We start from the raw sequence: 19941 nt of genomic DNA on the forward strand, positions 1-19941 counted from the left end.
CAACCCCCACCCCGGCCGTCGCCGCCGCGTCCAACCCCAGCCCCCACCCCGACCGTCGCCGCCGCGTCCAACCCCAGCCCCCACCCCACCCCGAGCAGTCAGTGGCTCAGCGCCGACGCAGGCGCCGCCCCCGCCCCCGCCGGCCGCCGGTCTCCTCGCCTCTCAACGCACGCCTGTGCCATGGAGACGCTCTCGGCGTAGGCCCTGCTCCAGCCGCGGGGCGTGACCGAGCCGCCGCCCCCGCTGCCGCCGGCCGCCGGTCTTCGCATCACCACCTCGCCTCCCGACGCTCGCCATGGAGACGTACAAATTTCGGGTAGTTCGGGGTAACCCGAACCCGAACCCGAATTTCCGGGTACCCGAAATGTCGGGTTTTCATTATTTCAGGCAAATTTCGGGTTACAGATTTCAAAACCCGAAATTCTCGAAACCCGAAATACCCGACCCAAATTTTTCGGGTTACCCGAATGCCCACCCATACAAGCAACCTGCCAATCATTTACCACGTTCGGAGCGGTATTAGTTCTTGATCGAAGAGTTCACAAAGATCGGAGTAAATATGATATCTATAACATGTTATACATACTGAACGTAGGCATCCCTGGCGTTTAGGACGGCGAGCAGGCCAGGACGCACCGATCGAAATTGGACGACCATGCACATACAGCGCGTGTCACGGTGCGTGGCTGCTTGGCAATGGCCGGTCAAAAGAATAAACGGTAATGCTACGAACGAACGTCCGACCGATCGGACGCGCTATCCACCGTTCAAACAGTGCGCCCGCCCACAATCTACAACTAAAATGTTCTAGCGGACAAGCTCCGGCCGCCGTCGAGGCTGCAGCTGGGGGCGTGCACATCCAGGGAGAGGTGGGGTGGCGGCGCCGTGCCGCGAGGGCCCGCCGTGGGTCACAGGCGGTGTCCGTGGTAAGCTGCGCTCCGCGTACTGAGGCCGAGGTCCTTGCCTTGAGGAAGATGTCGACGGCGCGACAGATGACATCGGTGACGAGGCGGGCGTGGTCATGGAGGAGGATGTTGGAGTCAAGGGCCACCTCCATCCATGAGGTGGCTGTCCAGCAGCTTAGTCCGCCTGAGCCTTTGCTTCGGGGCCACGGGCTGTTGTCGTCGAACCCGCCGTCCAGCTGCATGCCGATTTGCTTCTCGAGGTCGGCCCTGAAGATGCTGGATGCGGACACTGCCATCGCCGTCTTGAGGATCCCCGAGAGGAAGGCCATCGACCTGGGATGGGAGGGGTATGGAGAAGAGAAGAACCTCCCCCGGCGACGCGACCTCTCTGGCGGCGAGCTTCCCGGCGATATGCTCCCCGGCGGCGAGCTTCTAGTCTCGCCGTCCTCCTTTGTTTTCACTAGAGTTTGTTGTATATTGCAAGCTTATATTTCACGTGTTTCAAGTGTTCTAGAACAATATTGCAAGTGTTTCATGCCTCCAGGTCTTGTCTTCAAATGGGATTTGGGGTTACCGTCAATCTACCTCCAGGCCTTGTCTTCTTCTGCTTCTGATCACTGCTCGTTGTTTCTATCCCAATTTATTCAGCTTCCAAGACATGCAAGTTTTAAGTTTGAACATTTCTGGTTTCGAATTCCAGCTTTCCAACAAATGGTGGCGGCCGCTTGGGATAAGCCAGTTGCGGGGATCTCTGCGCTAAATATTTTGCACCACAAACTTACCAACACTGCGCAATCGCTGAGGTCTTGGAGTAAATCTCTTTTCAGTGAGACACTTCTTCAGTTTCACATGGCCCAAAACATAATACTACATCTGGACATGGCACAAGATCACAGACAACTCACTGATGACAAGGAACAACTACGCAAAGCACTAAAACTTACTCCCTCCGTCCTATAATATAAGTATTTCTAGGTTTAGTTAAAGTCAAACTTGTTCAACTTTGACTATAAATAATAATTAATTTATAAAGATTTATAAGATAAAAATAGTATTACTAGATTTGTTTGGAAAGCAATTATCATAATATATAAATGTTTATATTAAAAATAATTTATTCATAAGAATATTGATGGTCAAAGTTGAATAAATTTGACTTTGACCAAACTTAAAAATGCTTATATTATGGGACGGAAGGAGTAGAGTGCAAGGGCTGGCTGCAATTGAAAGATCACGACGTCGCCAATGTTCCAGAATTACTTGGTTAAAGGAAGGTGACGCTTGTACAAAGTTTTTCCACCTAAAGGCAAATGCAAGAACAACGGAAAAATCTTATCCCCAGCTTGAAGGACCCTCAAGGTATAATTCTTTGGTCACATGATGACAAAGAAATGGAAATAATGAGACATTTCAAGGAAACCTTGGGGAAAAACGAAAACAGAACTTGTACCTTGAACTGGGATGACTTGGAGTTAGGCTCGGTGCAGACTGCCGGCCTTGACGCGCCTTTCACCGAGCATGAAATCTGGTCAGCCATCTCCCAAATGCCAGCTGAGAAGGCTCCGGGTCCGGGCGGTTTCACGAGCGACTTCTACAGAAATTGTTGGCCAATTATAAAATCAGATGTGTTGGCTGCTTTTCAGTGTATCTTCGCGCTCCAAGCTGGCCCTTTGCCCAAACTGAACACTGCATCCATAATCCTTCTCCCCAAAAAAGAGCTAGCGGAAATGGTCAAAGACTACCGCCCTATAAGTCTGATACACTCGTTTGCAAAACTAGTAATGAAAGTGCTGGCTCTTAGGGTGGCTCCGGCAATGGAAAATCTGATCTCAAACTGTCAAAATGCCTTCATCGAAAAAAGATGTATCCCAGACAATTTTCTCTATGTCAGGAACATTGCGAGAGCTTACCACCGAACAAAAACAGCAGCTTTACTCATCAAACTCGACATCTCCAAGGCATTTGATTCTGTTTCTTGGGAGTACATCTTTGAATTACTGGTGTTAAATTCTAATCTTCTCTGTTTCTGGACTAGGATCACATCTAGTGTACAAATCGAGTCTAGGGGTACACATTCTGAGTAGATAATCAAGAGTTCATGCCTAATCTAATACAAGATAGAGTCAGAGAGAGAGGTGGGTGAGAGGGACGCAGACCATCGGCGGCGGGTGCCGCGGAGGAGGAGTTGCCGGAGGGTGCCATGGCGTCGATGGAGTCGAGGATGGAGGCGAGGAAGTCCGGGTTGGTGAGGCACGGATCCGGCGGCGACGGTGGGCGGCGAGAGTACCGGAACCCTTCGGGCCGGTACCGACACTGGCCGGGAACTGACTTGGCACCGGTGAACGTCGTGGTGGAGGGGAAGAGGCGCTGGCGGAACTTCCCATCGGCCTAGCGCTCCCGAGATCGGATCGGGACTATGAGAAGGGTTTCTGGCAGCGGTCAACTTGGGATCCCGTGCCCCGGCCCCTTCCCGTTCTTAATATAGCGCTGGCGACGGGGCCCACCAGTCACATTGATTGGGCGCCCCCATCAGGGCGCGATCAAAGGAGATTTGGCCCGATCTTTGGATCGGGCCTGGAGATCACATCAAACATTCTCCCCCTTGATCTCTCATTTTCTTATTCTTGTTCTTTATCTAAGTTTGTCCATCCCATCGCAGATCAGTGTATAGGGCGTGCCTCGTCATGACAATTATTACTGTCAGATTAACAGCCACAATCACCTTTCCGGTCTGAAACAGAGTCTTATTCTAGGGCCCTCTTTGTCCAGGAATCATAGACTTTCCCTTAAACCCATGCCGGCTAAGTGTTCTCTGAATACATTGGGTGGTAGGCCTTTTGTGAGCGGATCCGCTAACATCTTGTTCGTTCTGATATGTTCTAGACAAATAGTTTGATCCTGGACTTGCTCCTTAACAATATAAAACTTGATGTCGATGTGTTTGGCAGCACCACTCGACTTGTTGTTATGAGCATAGAATACTGCTGGCTCGTTGTCGCAGTATAATTTCAGTGGTGTTTCTATGTTGTCGACCACTTTCAATCCGGGTACGAATTTCTTTAGCCATGTGACCTGCCCCGAGGCCTCATAACATGCCACAAATTCAGCATACATCGTGGAGGATGCTGTAACTGACTGTTTGGAGCTTTTCCACGATATTGCTCCTTTTGCAAGAGTAAAGATGTATCCAGATGTGGACTTTCTATCATCTGCATCTCCTGCAAAATCTGAATCTGAATACCCTTCTATTTCTAAAGTTTCTGATTTTCTATATGTTAGCATGAGGCCAGTTGTGCCCCTCACATAGCGTAAAGCTTTCTTTACCATTTTCCAGTGCTCTATGCCTGGATTACTCTGGTATCTGCCAAGTACCCCGGTAACGAAACTTAAGTCAGGGCGTGTGCACACTTGTGCAAACTGTAAACTTCCGACAGCTGAAGCATAAGGCACTGCCTTCATTTGCTCGAGTTCATACTGGTTCTTGGGACACTGATGTTTCCCGAAACTGTCGCCCTTGACTATTGGAGCAGGTGTGGGCTTGCTCGCATGTATACCATATTTCTTTAATACTTTTTCTAAGTATGTTTTCTGTGATAATCCTAAAACCCCTCTTCTTCTGTCTCGGTGAATCTCAATTCCTAAAACGAACGAAGTTTCACCAAGATCTTTCATATCAAATTTCGAGGACAAAAATTTCTTTGTCACCAGTAGTAGATTAACATCACTGCTAGCTAGCAGAATGTCATCCACATACAGGATGAGGAAAGTAAATTTCCCGTTCTTGAACTTCTCATAAATGCAATTGTCCTCTTCATTTTCTTTAAATCCAAACTTTCTAATTGTTTCATCAAATTTCAAGTACCACTGCCTCGAGGCTTGCTTCAAGCCATAAATCGATTTTCTCAAGCGGCATCCTAAATTTTCTTTGCCTTCCATGACAAAACCTTTGGGCTGTGCCATGTAGACATCTTCATACAAATCCCCATTTAGGAATGCCGTCTTTACATCCATCTGATGTAATTCTAAATCATAATATGCCACTAAGGCCATTATTATTCTGAAAGAGTCTTTACATGAGACCGGAGAGAAGGTCTCATTGTAATCTATTCCTTCTCTTTGCGTGAAGCCTTTTGCCACGAGCCGCGCTTTATATCTTTCTATGTTCCCTTTGGAGTCATATTTTGTTTTGTAGACCCACTTGCAGCCTACTGTTTTGGCTCATTTGGGAATTTCTTCTAAGTCACAAACTTTATTGGTATTCATGGATCTCATTTCATATTCCATGGCTGCAAACCATTTGGATGAATTGGCGCTTTTCATGGCTTCTTCAAATGAGGTGGGATCACCCTCATTCTGTATTTCTTCACTATGATAGACTTCATAGTCTTTAGAAATAGCTGGTTTTCTAGTTCTTTGTGACCTTCTCGGGGCCACTGCGACTGGTATTTCTTGCACAGGAGGCTGTTGTTGCTCCCCCTCATCCATGGCAATGGGTTCTACTTGATCCTGAGGAACAGGGTCCTCATTTCCATTTGATGCCACGCTAGGAGGACCAACAACAGGTGGTGGCACCACAGTTTCCTGCCCTGCAACGTCAGGTGGACTGACAACAGGTGTTAGCACTGCAGTTTCCTGCTCTATCGGTGCCACAACCACAGGTAACGAGAAATAAGGCTCTTGAATCATCGGAGTGGGAACGTATAACCGCTTCTCCTCAAGGTCGATTTTTCTGGCTACCATGCTCTCCCTGATCATCTGATCTTCTAAGAAGGCAGCGTGTCTTGTTTCTACAAACTTCGTGTGTCTGTCGGGACAATAAAAGCGATATCCCTTAGACTTTTCTGGATAGCCAATAAAATGGCAACTGACTGTCTTGGGATCTAGCTTCCCAATGTTCGGATTAAACACTTTGGCCTCAGCTGGACAGCCCCATACGCGAAAATGATTAAGCGAGGGTTCTCTTCATGTCCATAGTTCATACGGTGTTTTCGACACCGATTTACTTGGCACCCGATTAAGAATGTAAATGGCGGTTTTTAACGCCTCCATCCACAAATTAATCGGTAGCGTGGAGTAGCTCATCATACTTCTGACCATATCAATCAGGGTACGGTTTCTTCTTTCTGCTACTCCGTTCTGCTGAGGCTCGCCCGGTGTAGAATACTGGGCAACTATGCCATTTTCCATAAGGAACCTTGTAAAAGGTCCTGGAACTTGGCCATAGGGGGTGTGTCGACCGTATTACTCTCCCCCACGGTCGGATCTGACTATCTTAATCTTTAAATCATGTTGGTTTTCTACTTCTGCTTTGAATATCTTGAATTTATCCAACGCTTCTGATCGTTCTTTGATTGGATAAATGTAGCCATAACGCGAGTAATCATCTGTAAACGTTATGAAGGAAACATAACCATCTACAGTAGTGGCAGGGAATGATCCACATATATCTGTGTGGATTATTTCTAGAATTCCCGCACTTCGTTTGGCACCTTTCTTTATGCTCTTAACGAATTTTCCTTTAATGCAATCAATACATTGTTCTAAATCTGAAAATTCTAACGGTGGAAGAATTGATGTTTTCACTAAGCGCTCTATTCTCCCCCTCGAAATATGGCCTAAACGACAGTGCCATAATTTCAACGAGATTGCATCAATTCGTTTGCGTTTCTTAGTAACATTCTCATATGAGGAGGCATTCTTATTCTCAGAACATACTGCATTCACCTTCTCAGATAATGAAAGCAAATATAATTTGTCTTATCGGAAGGCAAGACCAACACATTCTGAATTAACTTGTATCTTACACTTGCCATCACCAAAATGACAAGCAATAGCGTCATCATCTAATTTAGACACACTTATTAAGTTTCGTTGCAAAGACGGTACATAAAGAACATCTCTCAAACAAAGTACAAAGCCACTATGTAATTCTAAGTGAAATTCTGCAATGGCTTCGACTTCAGCTTCTACACCGTTTGCAACTTTAATTCTTCTTGCGCCTCTTGGCAGGGTCCTCCTCATACTTGATCCCTGTAAAGAATTAGCAACATGAGTAGTTGCACCAGAATCAATCCACCAAGTGGATTTGTCATAACTTAAATACAGGGATTCATCTACAAAAATAATGGTGTCCTCACCCTTTCTTAACAACTCTTTCAGAAATTATGGGCATTCCCTCTTGTAGTGCCCTCTCTTTTTGCACTTCAGGCACTGGTCTTGTTCAACTGGAAAATTTTCCCAGTCTTTCTGTGGAGGTGGTCTGGAAGGGCCACTCTCATGCTGATTCTTGCCTGGTGGGAAAGGTCTCTTGTTATGCTGGAAGTTCTTATTCTGAAAGTTCTTTTTCTTGTGCTGAACTTGAAAAACAAGCTCACCACAATTGGAGTTCTTAAGGCGATCTTCTTCTTGAACACACATGCCAATCAGCTTGTCAATACCCCAATCTTCTAGAAAAGCGTTATAGTTGACATGAAATGCCTCAAACGCCTTTGGTAGGGACTTGAAGACTAGCTGAACAATGAACTTTTCTGGCAAAGGCATGTCCATTGTCTTAAGCTTGTTGGCCATATGGCTCATTTCTAAGATATGTTCTCTAATGCCACCGCCAGTGTATTTCTTGGTGATAAGCTGCTCAGCAAGAATGGCAGCATAAGCCTTGGAAGAACCAGTAAACTGACTCTTCACCTTTGTTAAATATTCTGAAGCGGTGTCACAATCTAGGATTGCCATCTTGATGGCATCTGAAGTGGAACCCTTCATGATCATAAGACACTTGCGGTTGGAATCATTCCAACGTGTCTTGTCAGCATCATATCTGGTCATAGCAGAGTCATAATTCTTTTCTCGGATAGCCCAAGTAGCAGCTTCTTCATTCTGTGCCCTTACGGGCTTTTCTGGTTCTTGTGGAGCTGGCATTGTGATGGCCAAATCTATATTGGCCATCGCCAGAGCTATCTCCAATTTCTGGTACCATTTCCCATAGTTGTTGCCATCCAGTTCAGGAATGACATTCACATAAGTCATAGCATTAGAGCCTAAAATTTGAATTCAAAATTTGTGAGGACAACAATAAATGCATGTATCAATTTAACGTTGGTCAAAATTAAACATGCGATAACATGTGCATTAATTCCTAATCACCATTGGGCAGAAAAGAAATAATGCATAAATAATTCTGGACAAAATTATAATATTGCAATAACAACTTTGGTCAGAAATTACAATATCATAATGTATAAAAGTTCTGAGAAACAAATTCTATAAGACTCTATTTTAATTATCTCGTTAGTTCAAATTAACATAGAGACAAAATTAATTCTATGCAGCGGAAACATGTAAAATTCTGAATATTCAAAATTAACATCAGGTACGAGTCTTGTCCGTGTTCTCATTCCTGCCTTTGGCTTAGCCAGATATTGCTTTGGCCTTGACATTTTTGTGTAATGCATTAGGTATGGGCATCGGCTACGTCCTTATGCAAGAACAACGGGTGATTGCTTATGCTTCGAGAGCCCTCAGGCGGCATGAGGAGAATTATACTACTCATGATTTGGAGCTTGCAGCAGTGGTGCATGCATTAAAAATCTGGCGCCATTATCTTCTTGGCAATCTTGTTCATATATACTCAGACCACAAGAGTTTTAAGTATATCTTCACCCAGAGCGAGCTGAATTTGCTCCAGAGACGGTGGTTAGAGTTAATTAAGGATTATGACCTGGAGATTCATTACCACCCGGGCAAGGCAAATGTTGTTGCCGATGCATTGAGTCGCAAGGCAAGTTGCAACTGCGTCTCAGCTACAGTTTTGCATGAAACTTTGTGTCAAGAAATGGAGAAGATGAATTTGGCTATTGTAGCTGAGGGTACTCTTGCTAACATTGTCCTCACTCTAACTCTTCGAGATCAAGTTATTGTGGCTCAGAAAGACAATATTGGTATGGAAAAGATTAGGCAAAGACTCAGAAAAAATGACCCTCGAGTGGCATGCTTCCATTTAGATGGCGAGAGTGTTTTATGGTTTAAGAACCAGCTGGTGGTACCTAAGGATTTAGAACTCCGAAAACAAATTCTTGATGAGGCTCACCTTTTTAGGTATTCCATTTACCTGGGCAGTACCAAAATGTATCAAGATCTCAGGCAGCGGTTCTGGTGGACTAGGATGAAACGTGAGGTCGCCAAATATGTGTCCGAGTGCGATATCTGTCGAAGAGTCAAAGCAAATCATCTCAGACCTGCTGGTATGCTACAACCGTTGGATATCCCTTCGTGGAAGTGGGAGGATATTAGTATGGACTTCATTGTTGGTTTGCCTCCCATGACAAAGGGATATGACTCTATTTGGGTTATCGTTGACCGCCTCACCAAATCCGCTCATTTTCTTCCAGTGAAGACCCATTATTCATCTCACCAATATGTTGAGATATATATAGTGTACCCAAGACTCATATCAGATAGAGGCTCACAGTTTGTTGCATGTTTCTGGGAATAGTTGCATGCATCTCTGGGTACTCAGCTTATTCGCAGCTCCGCCTATCATCCTCAGACCGATGGTCAAACTGAGCGAATCAATCAAATTCTGGAGGATATGCTTAGAGCCTGTGTACTCTTTTACAGCAAGAAATGGGATGAGTGCCTACCTCTGGCAGAATTTTCTTACAATAACAGTTATCAAGAAAGCATCAGAATGGCCCCGTTTGAGGCACTATATGGACCGAGGTGTAGAACTCCCGTGAATTGGTCAAAAGCCGGGGAAAGGAATGTGTTCGGCTCTGAGATGGTCAGTGAGGCAGAAGAACAAGTCCGGTTTATACAGGAGAATTTGAAAATAGCACAATCCCGGCAGAAAAGCTATGCGGACAAGAAACGTCAATCAGTTTCATTCCAAGTGGGAGATCATGCCTATTTGCGGGTATCTCCAATGAAAGGGGTCCAACGGTTCGGAGGGAAGGGAAAGCTCGCACCTCGCTATGTTGGGCCTTTTCCTATCATTGAGCGGTGTGGGCCGGTAGCATATCGCCTGGAACTTCCTGCCCAATTATCCGCGGTTCATAATATATTCCATGTCTCCCAGCTCAGTAAATGCCTCCGTATTCCAGAAAAGGTGATTGACATAGAGAAGTTGCAACTGGAGCCCGATCTTGTCTATCCGGAGTATCCAATCAAAATGGTTGATCACAAGACCAGGGTCACTCGGAATCAAACCAGTGATTTCTATTAAGTGCAATGGAGCAATCACTCCGAGCGGGAAGCCACTTGGGAAACAGAAGAATTTGTTCAATCCAAATGTCCTGAGTTGCTACAAGTCTATCGAGGTAACTAACAATTCGCTCTCGCTTCAATTTTTGCACCGCCATTAAAAATCTCGGGACGAGATTTCTTTTAGGGGGAAGGGTTGTAACACCGCGCCGAGCGGACAGTCCGCTAGGGAGCGGCGGACGGTCTGCCAGAGTAACGCCCAGATATTTAGCTTGTTGTGGGCCCGGTCGTCATCTCCTCATTCCTCCTTCCTTCCATCGATCAGAGACGAGCGGAGCTCGTCCACTCGCCCCGTCGTCGCCCCCTTCCGTCGATCTCCCTCCTCCGGCCACCAAATCTTGATTCCTTGCGTGAGCACCTTCCCCAGCACCTCGTCCACCTCCTCCAACACCCAGCCGGCTTCTCCCCGGCCGGAATCTCCCCGCCACCGCCGGTCACCATTGGAGCCGCTTGAAGCTTTGCTCCACCGTCGATCCGCTTCTCCAGTCGTCTTCCACCCGAACCGACCGCGGGAATGGATTCATGGTGAGTTACTTGTGCTCCCCGGCCCTTTTTCCCCTTCCATTGTGCGCCGCCGGCGCCGGTGAATGGCCGCCGCCACCGCCGCTACGCATACTGCCGCCTATAGCGCGGTGTCAAAGATATGAACTACGGACGGTCCGCCTAGGAGGGCCGGACTGTCCGCAGGTCAAGTTAGAAGTTGTCCAGAGATGATGTTGTCTTTGGTGTTTTCGTAGAATTGAACTGCGGACGGTCCGCTATTGGAGAGCGGACAGTCCGCCGTAGAGATCAAAATTTGTCCAGAGACGATGTTGTCTCTGGTGGGGTTCGCAGGGTTGAACTGCGGACGGTCCGCTATTGGAAAGCGGACAGTCCGCCGTATAGTCTAGAATTTTGTCCAGAGACATTATCGTCTCTGGTGGAATTGGCAGAGTGAACTACGGACGGTCCGCCAAGGAGTGCCGGACGGTCTGCAGTAGAGATTAAAATTTTGTCCAGAGGTGTCATTGCCTCTGGTGGTATTGCAGAGTTAAACTGCGGACAGTCCGCTATGTTGGAGCGGACGGTCCACCGTATAGATTGAAATTTGTCCAGAGAGGTAGTTGGTTCTGGTGGGTCGGCAGAGTTATACTGCGGACGGCCCGCCACTTGGGCGCGGACAGCCCGCAGGGCATTCCAGTTGAAGTATAATAGTGGCATCATTGAGCTACACTCAATTATTTCATATGCATTCGTGTAGCATCCGCCGTTGAGGACGTCGTGTTCGAGATGAATGCGGAACCGCAGGAGTAGCCGGAGCAAGCCCAGGAGGAGAGGCGTGAGAACCCGGCCCAAGGCCCGTCTGACTCTAGCTCTGAGCAGCAGCCCGAAGGCAAGCCCCGGTGCACATCCTATTAATTTAAATTATGGCACCTATATATGTATTTATTACTTGTGCACTACGTGTAGGAGTTGTTTGAAATCCTAGTTGCATGAACCCTAGGTTTCCTTGAGTTATACTAGTATGTATAGGACGATAGAAATGCTATGTTAGATAGAGTTTGGTAGAAGTCGAGTAATTTTTTATTACTCGCGAGATATAGGATAGTTTTATGTTTCCATTTATGAGTTACTCATCTTGGGATGAAAGTTTTGGAATGAAAGAAAGAATAGAATCTGAGACCGGGCGGGAGAGGTGTGTAGTTCCGCCTGTGTCGGTTAAGGACCGAGCCGTTATTGGCCCTGTTGATCATGTTTGAACTGTACTAACCGCGTGCCGGGAGTAGGAGGTAGTCGAAACCGGTAAGCTGAGTACTGCCTCACCTCGAAAGTACAGGACCCCATCTCACCTCCTGGGGTAGTCGAGTAGTCGTGGAGAAATGGGGATGCATATGTTTACTTTTTGTGGTCTCACGTTGAGCTCGGCCGACCATATGATGGTGGGGCAGTCCTGTAGTTCGAGGCGGGGAGGGGAAAGATCGGTGTGTGGGGTCCGACGGGGCTTTTGCGTGCCGTTTTGGTTAGGTCCACTTTGCAAGGTTAAATCGAATCGATTCGCCGTCAGTCGCTCTCGGACATGGGCACCTTGATCACTGCATCGCATCGTAGTGTTATGATGGAATGATGAGTATATTTATATATATATGATAATGAACATATTGAATTATTATGGATTGCACCTCTATGATTGCTATAGTTGGTTTGAGCAAATACTGGACTATAGTTAATTTATATAGAATCTGGAGCTAAAATATGGAAATTAAGGATTTACTTTAGTCGTTGTTTTCTGCAAATTAACTACCAGCCAACGGACTTGCATGTCTAGATATGTAGGCTAGGTTATACCCACTGGTCGGGTAAGTCTTGACGAGTATTAGTTGCTCAGGGCTTTTGTTGAAATATTATTTCAGGGCACTCAGACGTAGACTTCTGTCCCTGCTGCGTCAAGTTCATCCGTCGGGACGCAGAGGGATGAGAGGTTGTGGAGCCAGACACTTAGTTAGGGGTCGCCTCGGCGTATAAGTGTGGTAGTCGTAGACTCTTACCTCTGTTCGAACCTTAGTTTCAGTAACGCAAAGTGTGTAAATTATGTATGTTTTAAATTTAGTTTGTAAAACTTACGGTTGAGTCTTGTGTATATTGTTGTATTTTCGAATGTATGTCGTGTTTGTACCATCTGCGCCCACCTTCGTGTGGGACTATCAGTGTTGTTTTGATCGGGACGTGGGTTGAGAAAGGATCGTCAAATTAAGCCGTTAAACTAATGCGCCCGATGTGTTCAAATGACGGCCATTACGTTTAATTAGAGTTTTAATTTGACGGTTCCATCACACTAAGAAACCTGATGTACAAAGGAATACGAGTTGACTGCTGAAAATGGTTTGGATAATGGTCTTTCGACAGAAGCTGTCTGGGCGCCATTTCCAACAACTCGTCACTCTGAACCTGCAACACGAGCTCCCAACGCATCCCATTCTGAGCATTACTGATTTGTTGAACCCCTTTGATGTCATCGGCATTGCCCTCCTCCTCCCCGACTGTTCTTGCAGCTCAAACAGAAGCAGACCACCGATGGCAGCAGATTTAATTTTGCACAAAGCTATACATATATATAGAGAAGCCAATTGCAACTGTATTTATGTGATGCAGCTATATGAAGGTACGTGGCCACGTGGGGAATAACTCGATCAGACTCCAGTGTGCCTCACTTCTGACCAAGTGACCAGCAATTAATGTATCGAGTACCATATGTTTAAAATGAAAGAGTTCCTTTGCAGATATCTATCTAAAAACGGTGGGGGTTGCCTGTTAGCAAGTATTGTTGGTGTATTATTGTAATTAGTGATATTGTAAAGGACCATTGTGCAAAGTGTTGGAATAAAGAGAAGAGAGGTGGAAGCTGCCCAGCCAGAAAAAAAATTCCCAAATCAACACGGAGTGAGCAGAACCACCGATCTCTCACCATCTGACACAATAATTATTTACCTTTACTCAGCCAAAACACAATTGCCCCACGGTTTAAAAAGGATTCAAAGCATCATTTGATCCTAAAGGGGCACCAGCGTAATGAAGAGCTTGTTTCCTTAATGACAGTCGCATGTTAGCACACTGAATGCAAGACTCTCCTCCCAACCTGGTGCATAGCATGTTCAACTCTATCTAGATGCAGAGAGTGAATCAACCTTGTGCGACGCCATGTTTTAGAACTCGTTACAACCGGTCTCGCTATGTTTCTGACAACTCAAAAAAATACTAGAGATACTACTTCTCAGACTACGATAAACTCATTTAAGTATTTTTCTCAAATCGTAGAGAGGGGACCGCAGATTCCCCAGGCGGCACAACTCACATTCCCCTTGCATCCCACTCCCAAGGCTGCCTAGAGTGTCATGCCATCACCACCTGATGTTGGCATCTCTACCTCTTCATCAGGTCCTACTGACCGTCAGAGTTCCCTGTAAACTTACTTAGCAGGCGCTAGGCAAAGCTTCTGCTAGCTAGTATATATCCAGGCCAGAGACCAAAGCAATTAGCATCTTTTTTTATATAACAATGTTTAATGCCTTTATTGCACGGCATGCTATACAAGTTTATGCAGACTTCCTTTTGCTTAGCGTGTAAATTAACCAGAGGGCGCATAGCCATAGTTTTATTGTCCGCCAATGTTGTCGAGAAATTCTAGTACGACAACAATGAATTTCTTCTGGAGGCATCAAACTTTTTATTTGAAAAAAAAAACAGAAAAGTTGACAGAAAAATATAGTTCCATGTAAGCTAGGACTTTTCGGATTGCTAAATCATTATATTTTTAACAAAGGTAAGCAGTTGTCAGTTAACATCATTTTCTGGCAAGTTTTGTAATCAGCATTCCTTGCACAGGTTTAGGATTATGATTCATTTTAGTACAAGTCCATCCTCTTGGAGAGCATAGCTAGTTGGGAATAAGCAAAGAACTCAGCGACAGGGTGAGAGATAGCTAGACTCTGGTAGAACGGACCATCTCAAGTTCCTAGTGCCTCCTATTCCCTTCCTAGCTTGGCCAGTTCAAGCGTCAGCCGTGCCAATTGACAAGAGCGCCACTGTGACGAGTATGCAGCTTTTCTTGCTTGTCATATACCAGCAAGAATCAACGTTGTAGGTGGCCTTTCGGAGCAACTTGCATCTTCCAATCTTCAATAATTACTCCTGATGCATCCCATTTTCACCAAGCCGATCGACCTCATCCGCATCGTGCAACAAGCACCACTTGCCGTCCACCCCTTAGCAGCTAAAAGTGAGGCGTGCAAGGTCCCATTGCAGTTTAATTTGGGTGTTGGCTAAGCTAGTACGCGGCGAAAGATGAAGCAGCAACATGGTCGCACAAACTGAAAGTGACTCGGTTTAGTTTGGTCACGGGCTACTTCGTCAGACCATTTATAAACAGCGCATCCCAACTATCGTCTGAACCCCCACCCCCACCCCCATTCAGAACTGACATCCATTTCATGCCACTATAAATTGCTTTCTGCAACTGCTAGATCTTCCCAAGAATTCCTTACCAAATCATATTTAGTAGTCCTGTGTTGATGCCGGTGAGTACCAAATTCAAAGGGCAGGCCTCCAGAATGAGCACACTGCGTCCAGGATCACGATTTCCCAAAGCAATATGGAGTGATCGATCAGACTTAGCACAGTTTTATGTATGGATCCCTGAACCTTCCTCCACATGATTAAATAAACTCTGTTGGCTAATATCAGCTGACCAAAACAACGAACAATCTGCATTTCTAGCATGAAAAGCTTTCTGTATTTTTTTTCCTTGTTTCATGGATATGGAAGAAATGTGTCGCTCTGGTAAGGAGCCCATCCATCTTCTCCAACAAAATTTGAGAGTAAACGATAGAACTGAATACTAATGTGGAGTGGAGGCAGGGATTCTCTCCTTCCCATTCTGTTGAACTGGAGACGATGAACTGAAGACACGTCTGCAGAAACGTGGAACACCCTCGCTCGCGCACCAGCCCTGCCCCGACGTCGAGGCCGGCAATGGCCTATGGTGACGAAGGATTTGGACGAGCTGCTTATAGTCGAAGGTGGAGGCACGCGTCGTCCCAATCGGAGAGAGAGAGTGAGAAGGGACTGGGGCATTGTTTAGATGCATAAAGTTTAGGGTATAAAACACTGTAGCACTTTTGTTTGTATTTGGTAATTATTGTCCCGCCATGAGTTAACTAGACTCAAAAGCGTCTCGCAAATTATAGACAAACTGTGTAATTAGTTATTTTTAATTATATTTAATACTTCATGCATGCGTTAAAAGATTCGATGTGATGAGGAATTTTACAAAATTTTGAAATTTCGAAGGAAACTAAACAAGGCCTGGGGCTACTAGTTCGGCCGCTCCTTGGGCCAAGACAACATACCTGCCCCTTGTTTTGATCCAGTAGCGTGCGAAACCTCTGTAGTCAGGCCGCTGTGGCGAGCATCGTGATGCTTGATTCTTTGGATTTTTTTCATTTTTATATTTAAAAAATTAAAATTTCAAAAATATATGGCGGTTTCGAAAAATTTCAAAACTATACCCCTGTCGCCCCTCGCCCCCGGCTGGGCGACAGGACCTAAATGTAAAAAAAAATACATTTAGGTCCTGGCACCCGGGACGCATTAAACAGTGAACTTGTAAAATTGATATAAAATCGTAGAAAAATCGGAAAAATACAAACTCAACTGTTCTGGATTCTATGAAACAAGATATACAACTTTTGTTATATAAAGTTTTTCATTTGATCAATGTATCTTGCTCTATTTTAAATACTAGTTTAATGCACTTTTATTTAAATCTCAAGATCCATCCTTTGGATGCAGGTCACCTTTGGCTAGAGTGTTGCATATGGTGAGCATAGGCTTGCACAAAATTGGTAGATCCAGAAAACGTTTCTAGAATAAGTTTTTAAATTAAATCTTGCAATATGTCTAGTTTAAATGGGTTATTTATCCATGCTGGTATACTAAGTTTTAGAAGCCATAACTTTTACAGTACCATTATTTTATTTCCTAAGAGCTATAAAAAAAGTTTGGTAAATTTTAGATAAGCACAACTAGACCAAATGAATTATGACTAAGGTAAATGCACTAAATCAAGAAAAATAGTTCTTGTACCTAGAAAAATTTGAAATAATTCATTTGGTCTAGTTGTGCTTATCTAAAATTTACCAAACTTTTTTTTGTAGCTCTTAGGAAATAAAATAATGGTACTATAAAAGTTATGGCTTCTAAAACTCAGTATAGCAGCATGGATAAATAACTCATTTAAACTAGACATATTGCAAGATTTAATTTAAAAACTTATTCTAGAAATGTTTTCTGGGCCTACCAATTTTGTACAAGCCTATGCTTACCATATGAAACACTCTGGCCAAAGATGACATGCATCCAAAGGATGGATCTTGAGATTTAAATAAAAGTGCATTAAACTAGTATTTAAAATAGAGCAAGATACATTGATCAAATGAAAAACTTTATATAACAAAAGTTTAGATCTTGTTTCATAGAATCCAGAACAGTTGAGTTTGTATTTTTCTGATTTTCTACAATTTTATATCTATTTTACAATTTCGCTGTTTAATGTGTACCGGGCGCCAGGACCTAAATGTATTTTTTTTACATTTAGGTCCTGTCGCCCAGCCAAAGGGCGACAAGCCCCCTGTCGCCCAGGCAAGGGGCGACAGGGGTATAGTTTTGAAATTTTTTCCATATATTTTTGAAATTTTAATTTTTTTTAAATACAAAAATGAAAAAAAATCCTGATTCTTTTGGTCTGATAGTGGGCCCGGAGCCTTGTTCAGCTCAAGGCCCAGAGCCTTGTTTAGCTCAAGATCATCGATTTGTGTACAAAACTGCTACTTGTATCCCTTAAGCGATTTTTACTGAGTCTATCAGAATAATCCCTATGGAGGTATGCCACGCTAGCTGGTGTAGGCTAAAGTTGCATTCTTTTTTATAATTTTTAAGTGCTAGGGTTGCATTCTTTTTGAAACAGAGGAAGCAGGCTCAAGTAAAAACTGACTGCAAGCTGCTGCACATTTACTGCATCTTCTGGAATCTGTGGACAATTCTAGAATTACTTCATGAAGAAGGAGATGAATTAGCTTCCAACAGGCAACAGGCAACATGCAACAGGCTTGCCTAGCCTCGCTCCTCAACGAACTCAGGGAACTTCAATCGATGGGCCTTAACGCCTTGTTCCCGACCGCGCCACGCCTGCGCGTCCTTCGCCTCTGCATGAGATGGTAGACTTGAACTGCTTGTTCCTGTTTGCTTCCAGTTCCATTTCCCCACGTGTCCCGTTCCCACAAGGCATTGATCGATGTTCTCGGTTTGCCACCGGATCTCCTTTACTGTTGACGCTGATGCGCTCTCTCCTCCTCCCCCATTCTTGTTCAGGTCTCCGTGCGCGTCAAAAGATATGATTTTGTTCGACTGAGCAAAGAGGAGCCAATGCAGCTATTTATGGGTAGTGATGCCGACCAAAAGCTATCATCTGAATCGAGCTTGGACATGCTGGTTTTCCCACGCAAAATATACAATCTCATTTAATTAATCGATTGACTTTTGTTACTCAAAAATGATTTCTAGAATAGTTTGTGAACATTCACTTTGAGAATAATTGGGAAACTAGCCTATGAATAATCGTCAAAAATGGATTTAGGGGAAAAAATAACGAACACGACTTGTGCAGTTGTGCATATAAAACAACAGAAGAAATCAGGGTATCAATGTGCTGGTTTTGGAAACAAGGAGCCGCCGTGTACAAGAGACATTCATGTGGTGTTTAGTCTATCTTCCTTTCATATTGCATTCCCTCGGCTGAATTGCAGCAATCCAGTCCTATGTCCCGATCTCTCTTAGTCCTGGGAACAAGATCCTCTGCAGTTGAGGTCTCTGCAGCGACTGCCATGTGGGCTCCACGACAGTAGGGCCCACATGACAGTCACCAGACTGCAGAGGGTGAATTGCAGAGGAACCGATTCCTAGTCGAGGCCCTTAGCATGCTCTCTCTCTCTCAGCAGAAACAAAGTTAGGTGCGCGTCTTCAAACAAATGATCTTTTGTTCTAGTTCCCGATGAATCCCGTTCCTACCCTACATGGATGCTCAATTGCCACATGATGTCACTCAACATGACCATTGCTTTCATTGGTCTCAACCTCCTCCATTCTTGTTCGAGCTCTCCATCAACTAAACTATGGAGGTGGGCAAGTTTTTATTGAGTGTCTTCTGCTGAATGTTGACCAGGGAGATGCTCAAGGAGTTATTTATGGATGCATGTAGGAGAATCAAATATACTTTTTTTCTTTTTGCGAGGGAGAATCAAGTATACTGAAATGAAATATTTCACCAACCGGCAACCGAAATAACCGTTACACCCTGATTTACATTTATCTTCTATGTAAATCAAGAGACAAGGCAGAAAGATATTTGATTGCGAAAGAACAGCATCATTTCAGTACTTCATCAGTGGATGGCTGGTTGCCTACTGCCTTTGAGTCTTCTTGACGATAGCGAAGCCAAGGAACTTAGAACAATACATGTAGTTCAAAAAATTCATGAGAACATGAGATTTGAGAATGTCCAGGCTGTGCAACACCTTAAGCTTAGGAATGCCGCGGTGCCACTCAAACACCAATTTGAATACCTTGCTTCTTTCTTGTGCGAAACTCAAGCACATGACTCCTGATGCATCCTACTCTCAGCAAATAGCTACCTTGACCACCATCCTTAGCTCCCAACTGTATGATGATAGCACATCGATATCCTCATCACAGATACAACCTCACTTTCTATGTCCTTCCCACACCATAACCGAAGGAGATGTGCTACAAGCCTGCAAGCTTTCAGTTTTGAGTTGTGATCTCTTATATACTGTGGAATTTGAGCAATATGTTTGGTTATGCTGTATGGAGAAGAGTTAGTTATTTATAGACAGGCTATATATGGAGAAGTGAATTTTGGATGATGAACAGGCGAGCCGGCCAATTATGTATCACCATATCCTCCCCAAACATCCATGGTCCATCCTCCAACACTCTTAGGCCTCTCCTCCAAGAGTTCAGAGCTAGTGATAGCTCTAAGCTAGCAAGAGAGGAAAGAGAATAGAAGATGGATCGTGAGAGGCAGATGCATTGGGAAATGAGCGAGCTAATCTCCTCTTCAAGAGCTAGCATGGGCTGTTTTCTACTATTCATGGTATAGAATAATGTTTATACTAGCTCTAAGCCAGCCCGATATGGGATCTTGTGCAGATTTTTACTGATAGGCGACTGA

The 19941-nt window shown here is 44.7% G+C and overlaps 1 protein-coding gene and 1 long non-coding RNA gene across 2 annotated transcripts; both read right to left on the bottom strand.

The window, feature by feature from the left end:
* Positions 1 to 6668: 6668 nt before the first annotated feature.
* LOC120701300 lies at positions 6669 to 7081 on the bottom strand. The gene is made up of 2 exons (XR_005686029.1): positions 7043 to 7081; positions 6669 to 6935 (listed from the first exon to the last, which is right to left on the bottom strand). It is a non-coding gene; the product is annotated as an uncharacterized LOC120701300 (long non-coding RNA).
* A 98-nt stretch (positions 7082 to 7179) lies between these two features.
* On the bottom strand, positions 7180 to 7928 carry LOC120700700. Its single transcript, XM_039984941.1, has 2 exons — positions 7321 to 7928; positions 7180 to 7195 (listed from the first exon to the last, which is right to left on the bottom strand). The coding sequence occupies exons 1-2, from the start codon at positions 7926 to 7928 to the stop codon at positions 7180 to 7182; spliced, it is 624 nt and encodes a 207-aa protein (XP_039840875.1).
* Positions 7929 to 19941: the final 12013 nt, after the last annotated feature.

This window comes from Panicum virgatum, chromosome 3K (genome assembly GCF_016808335.1).
Source record: "Panicum virgatum strain AP13 chromosome 3K, P.virgatum_v5, whole genome shotgun sequence".
Lineage (NCBI taxonomy): Eukaryota > Viridiplantae > Streptophyta > Magnoliopsida > Poales > Poaceae > Panicum > Panicum virgatum.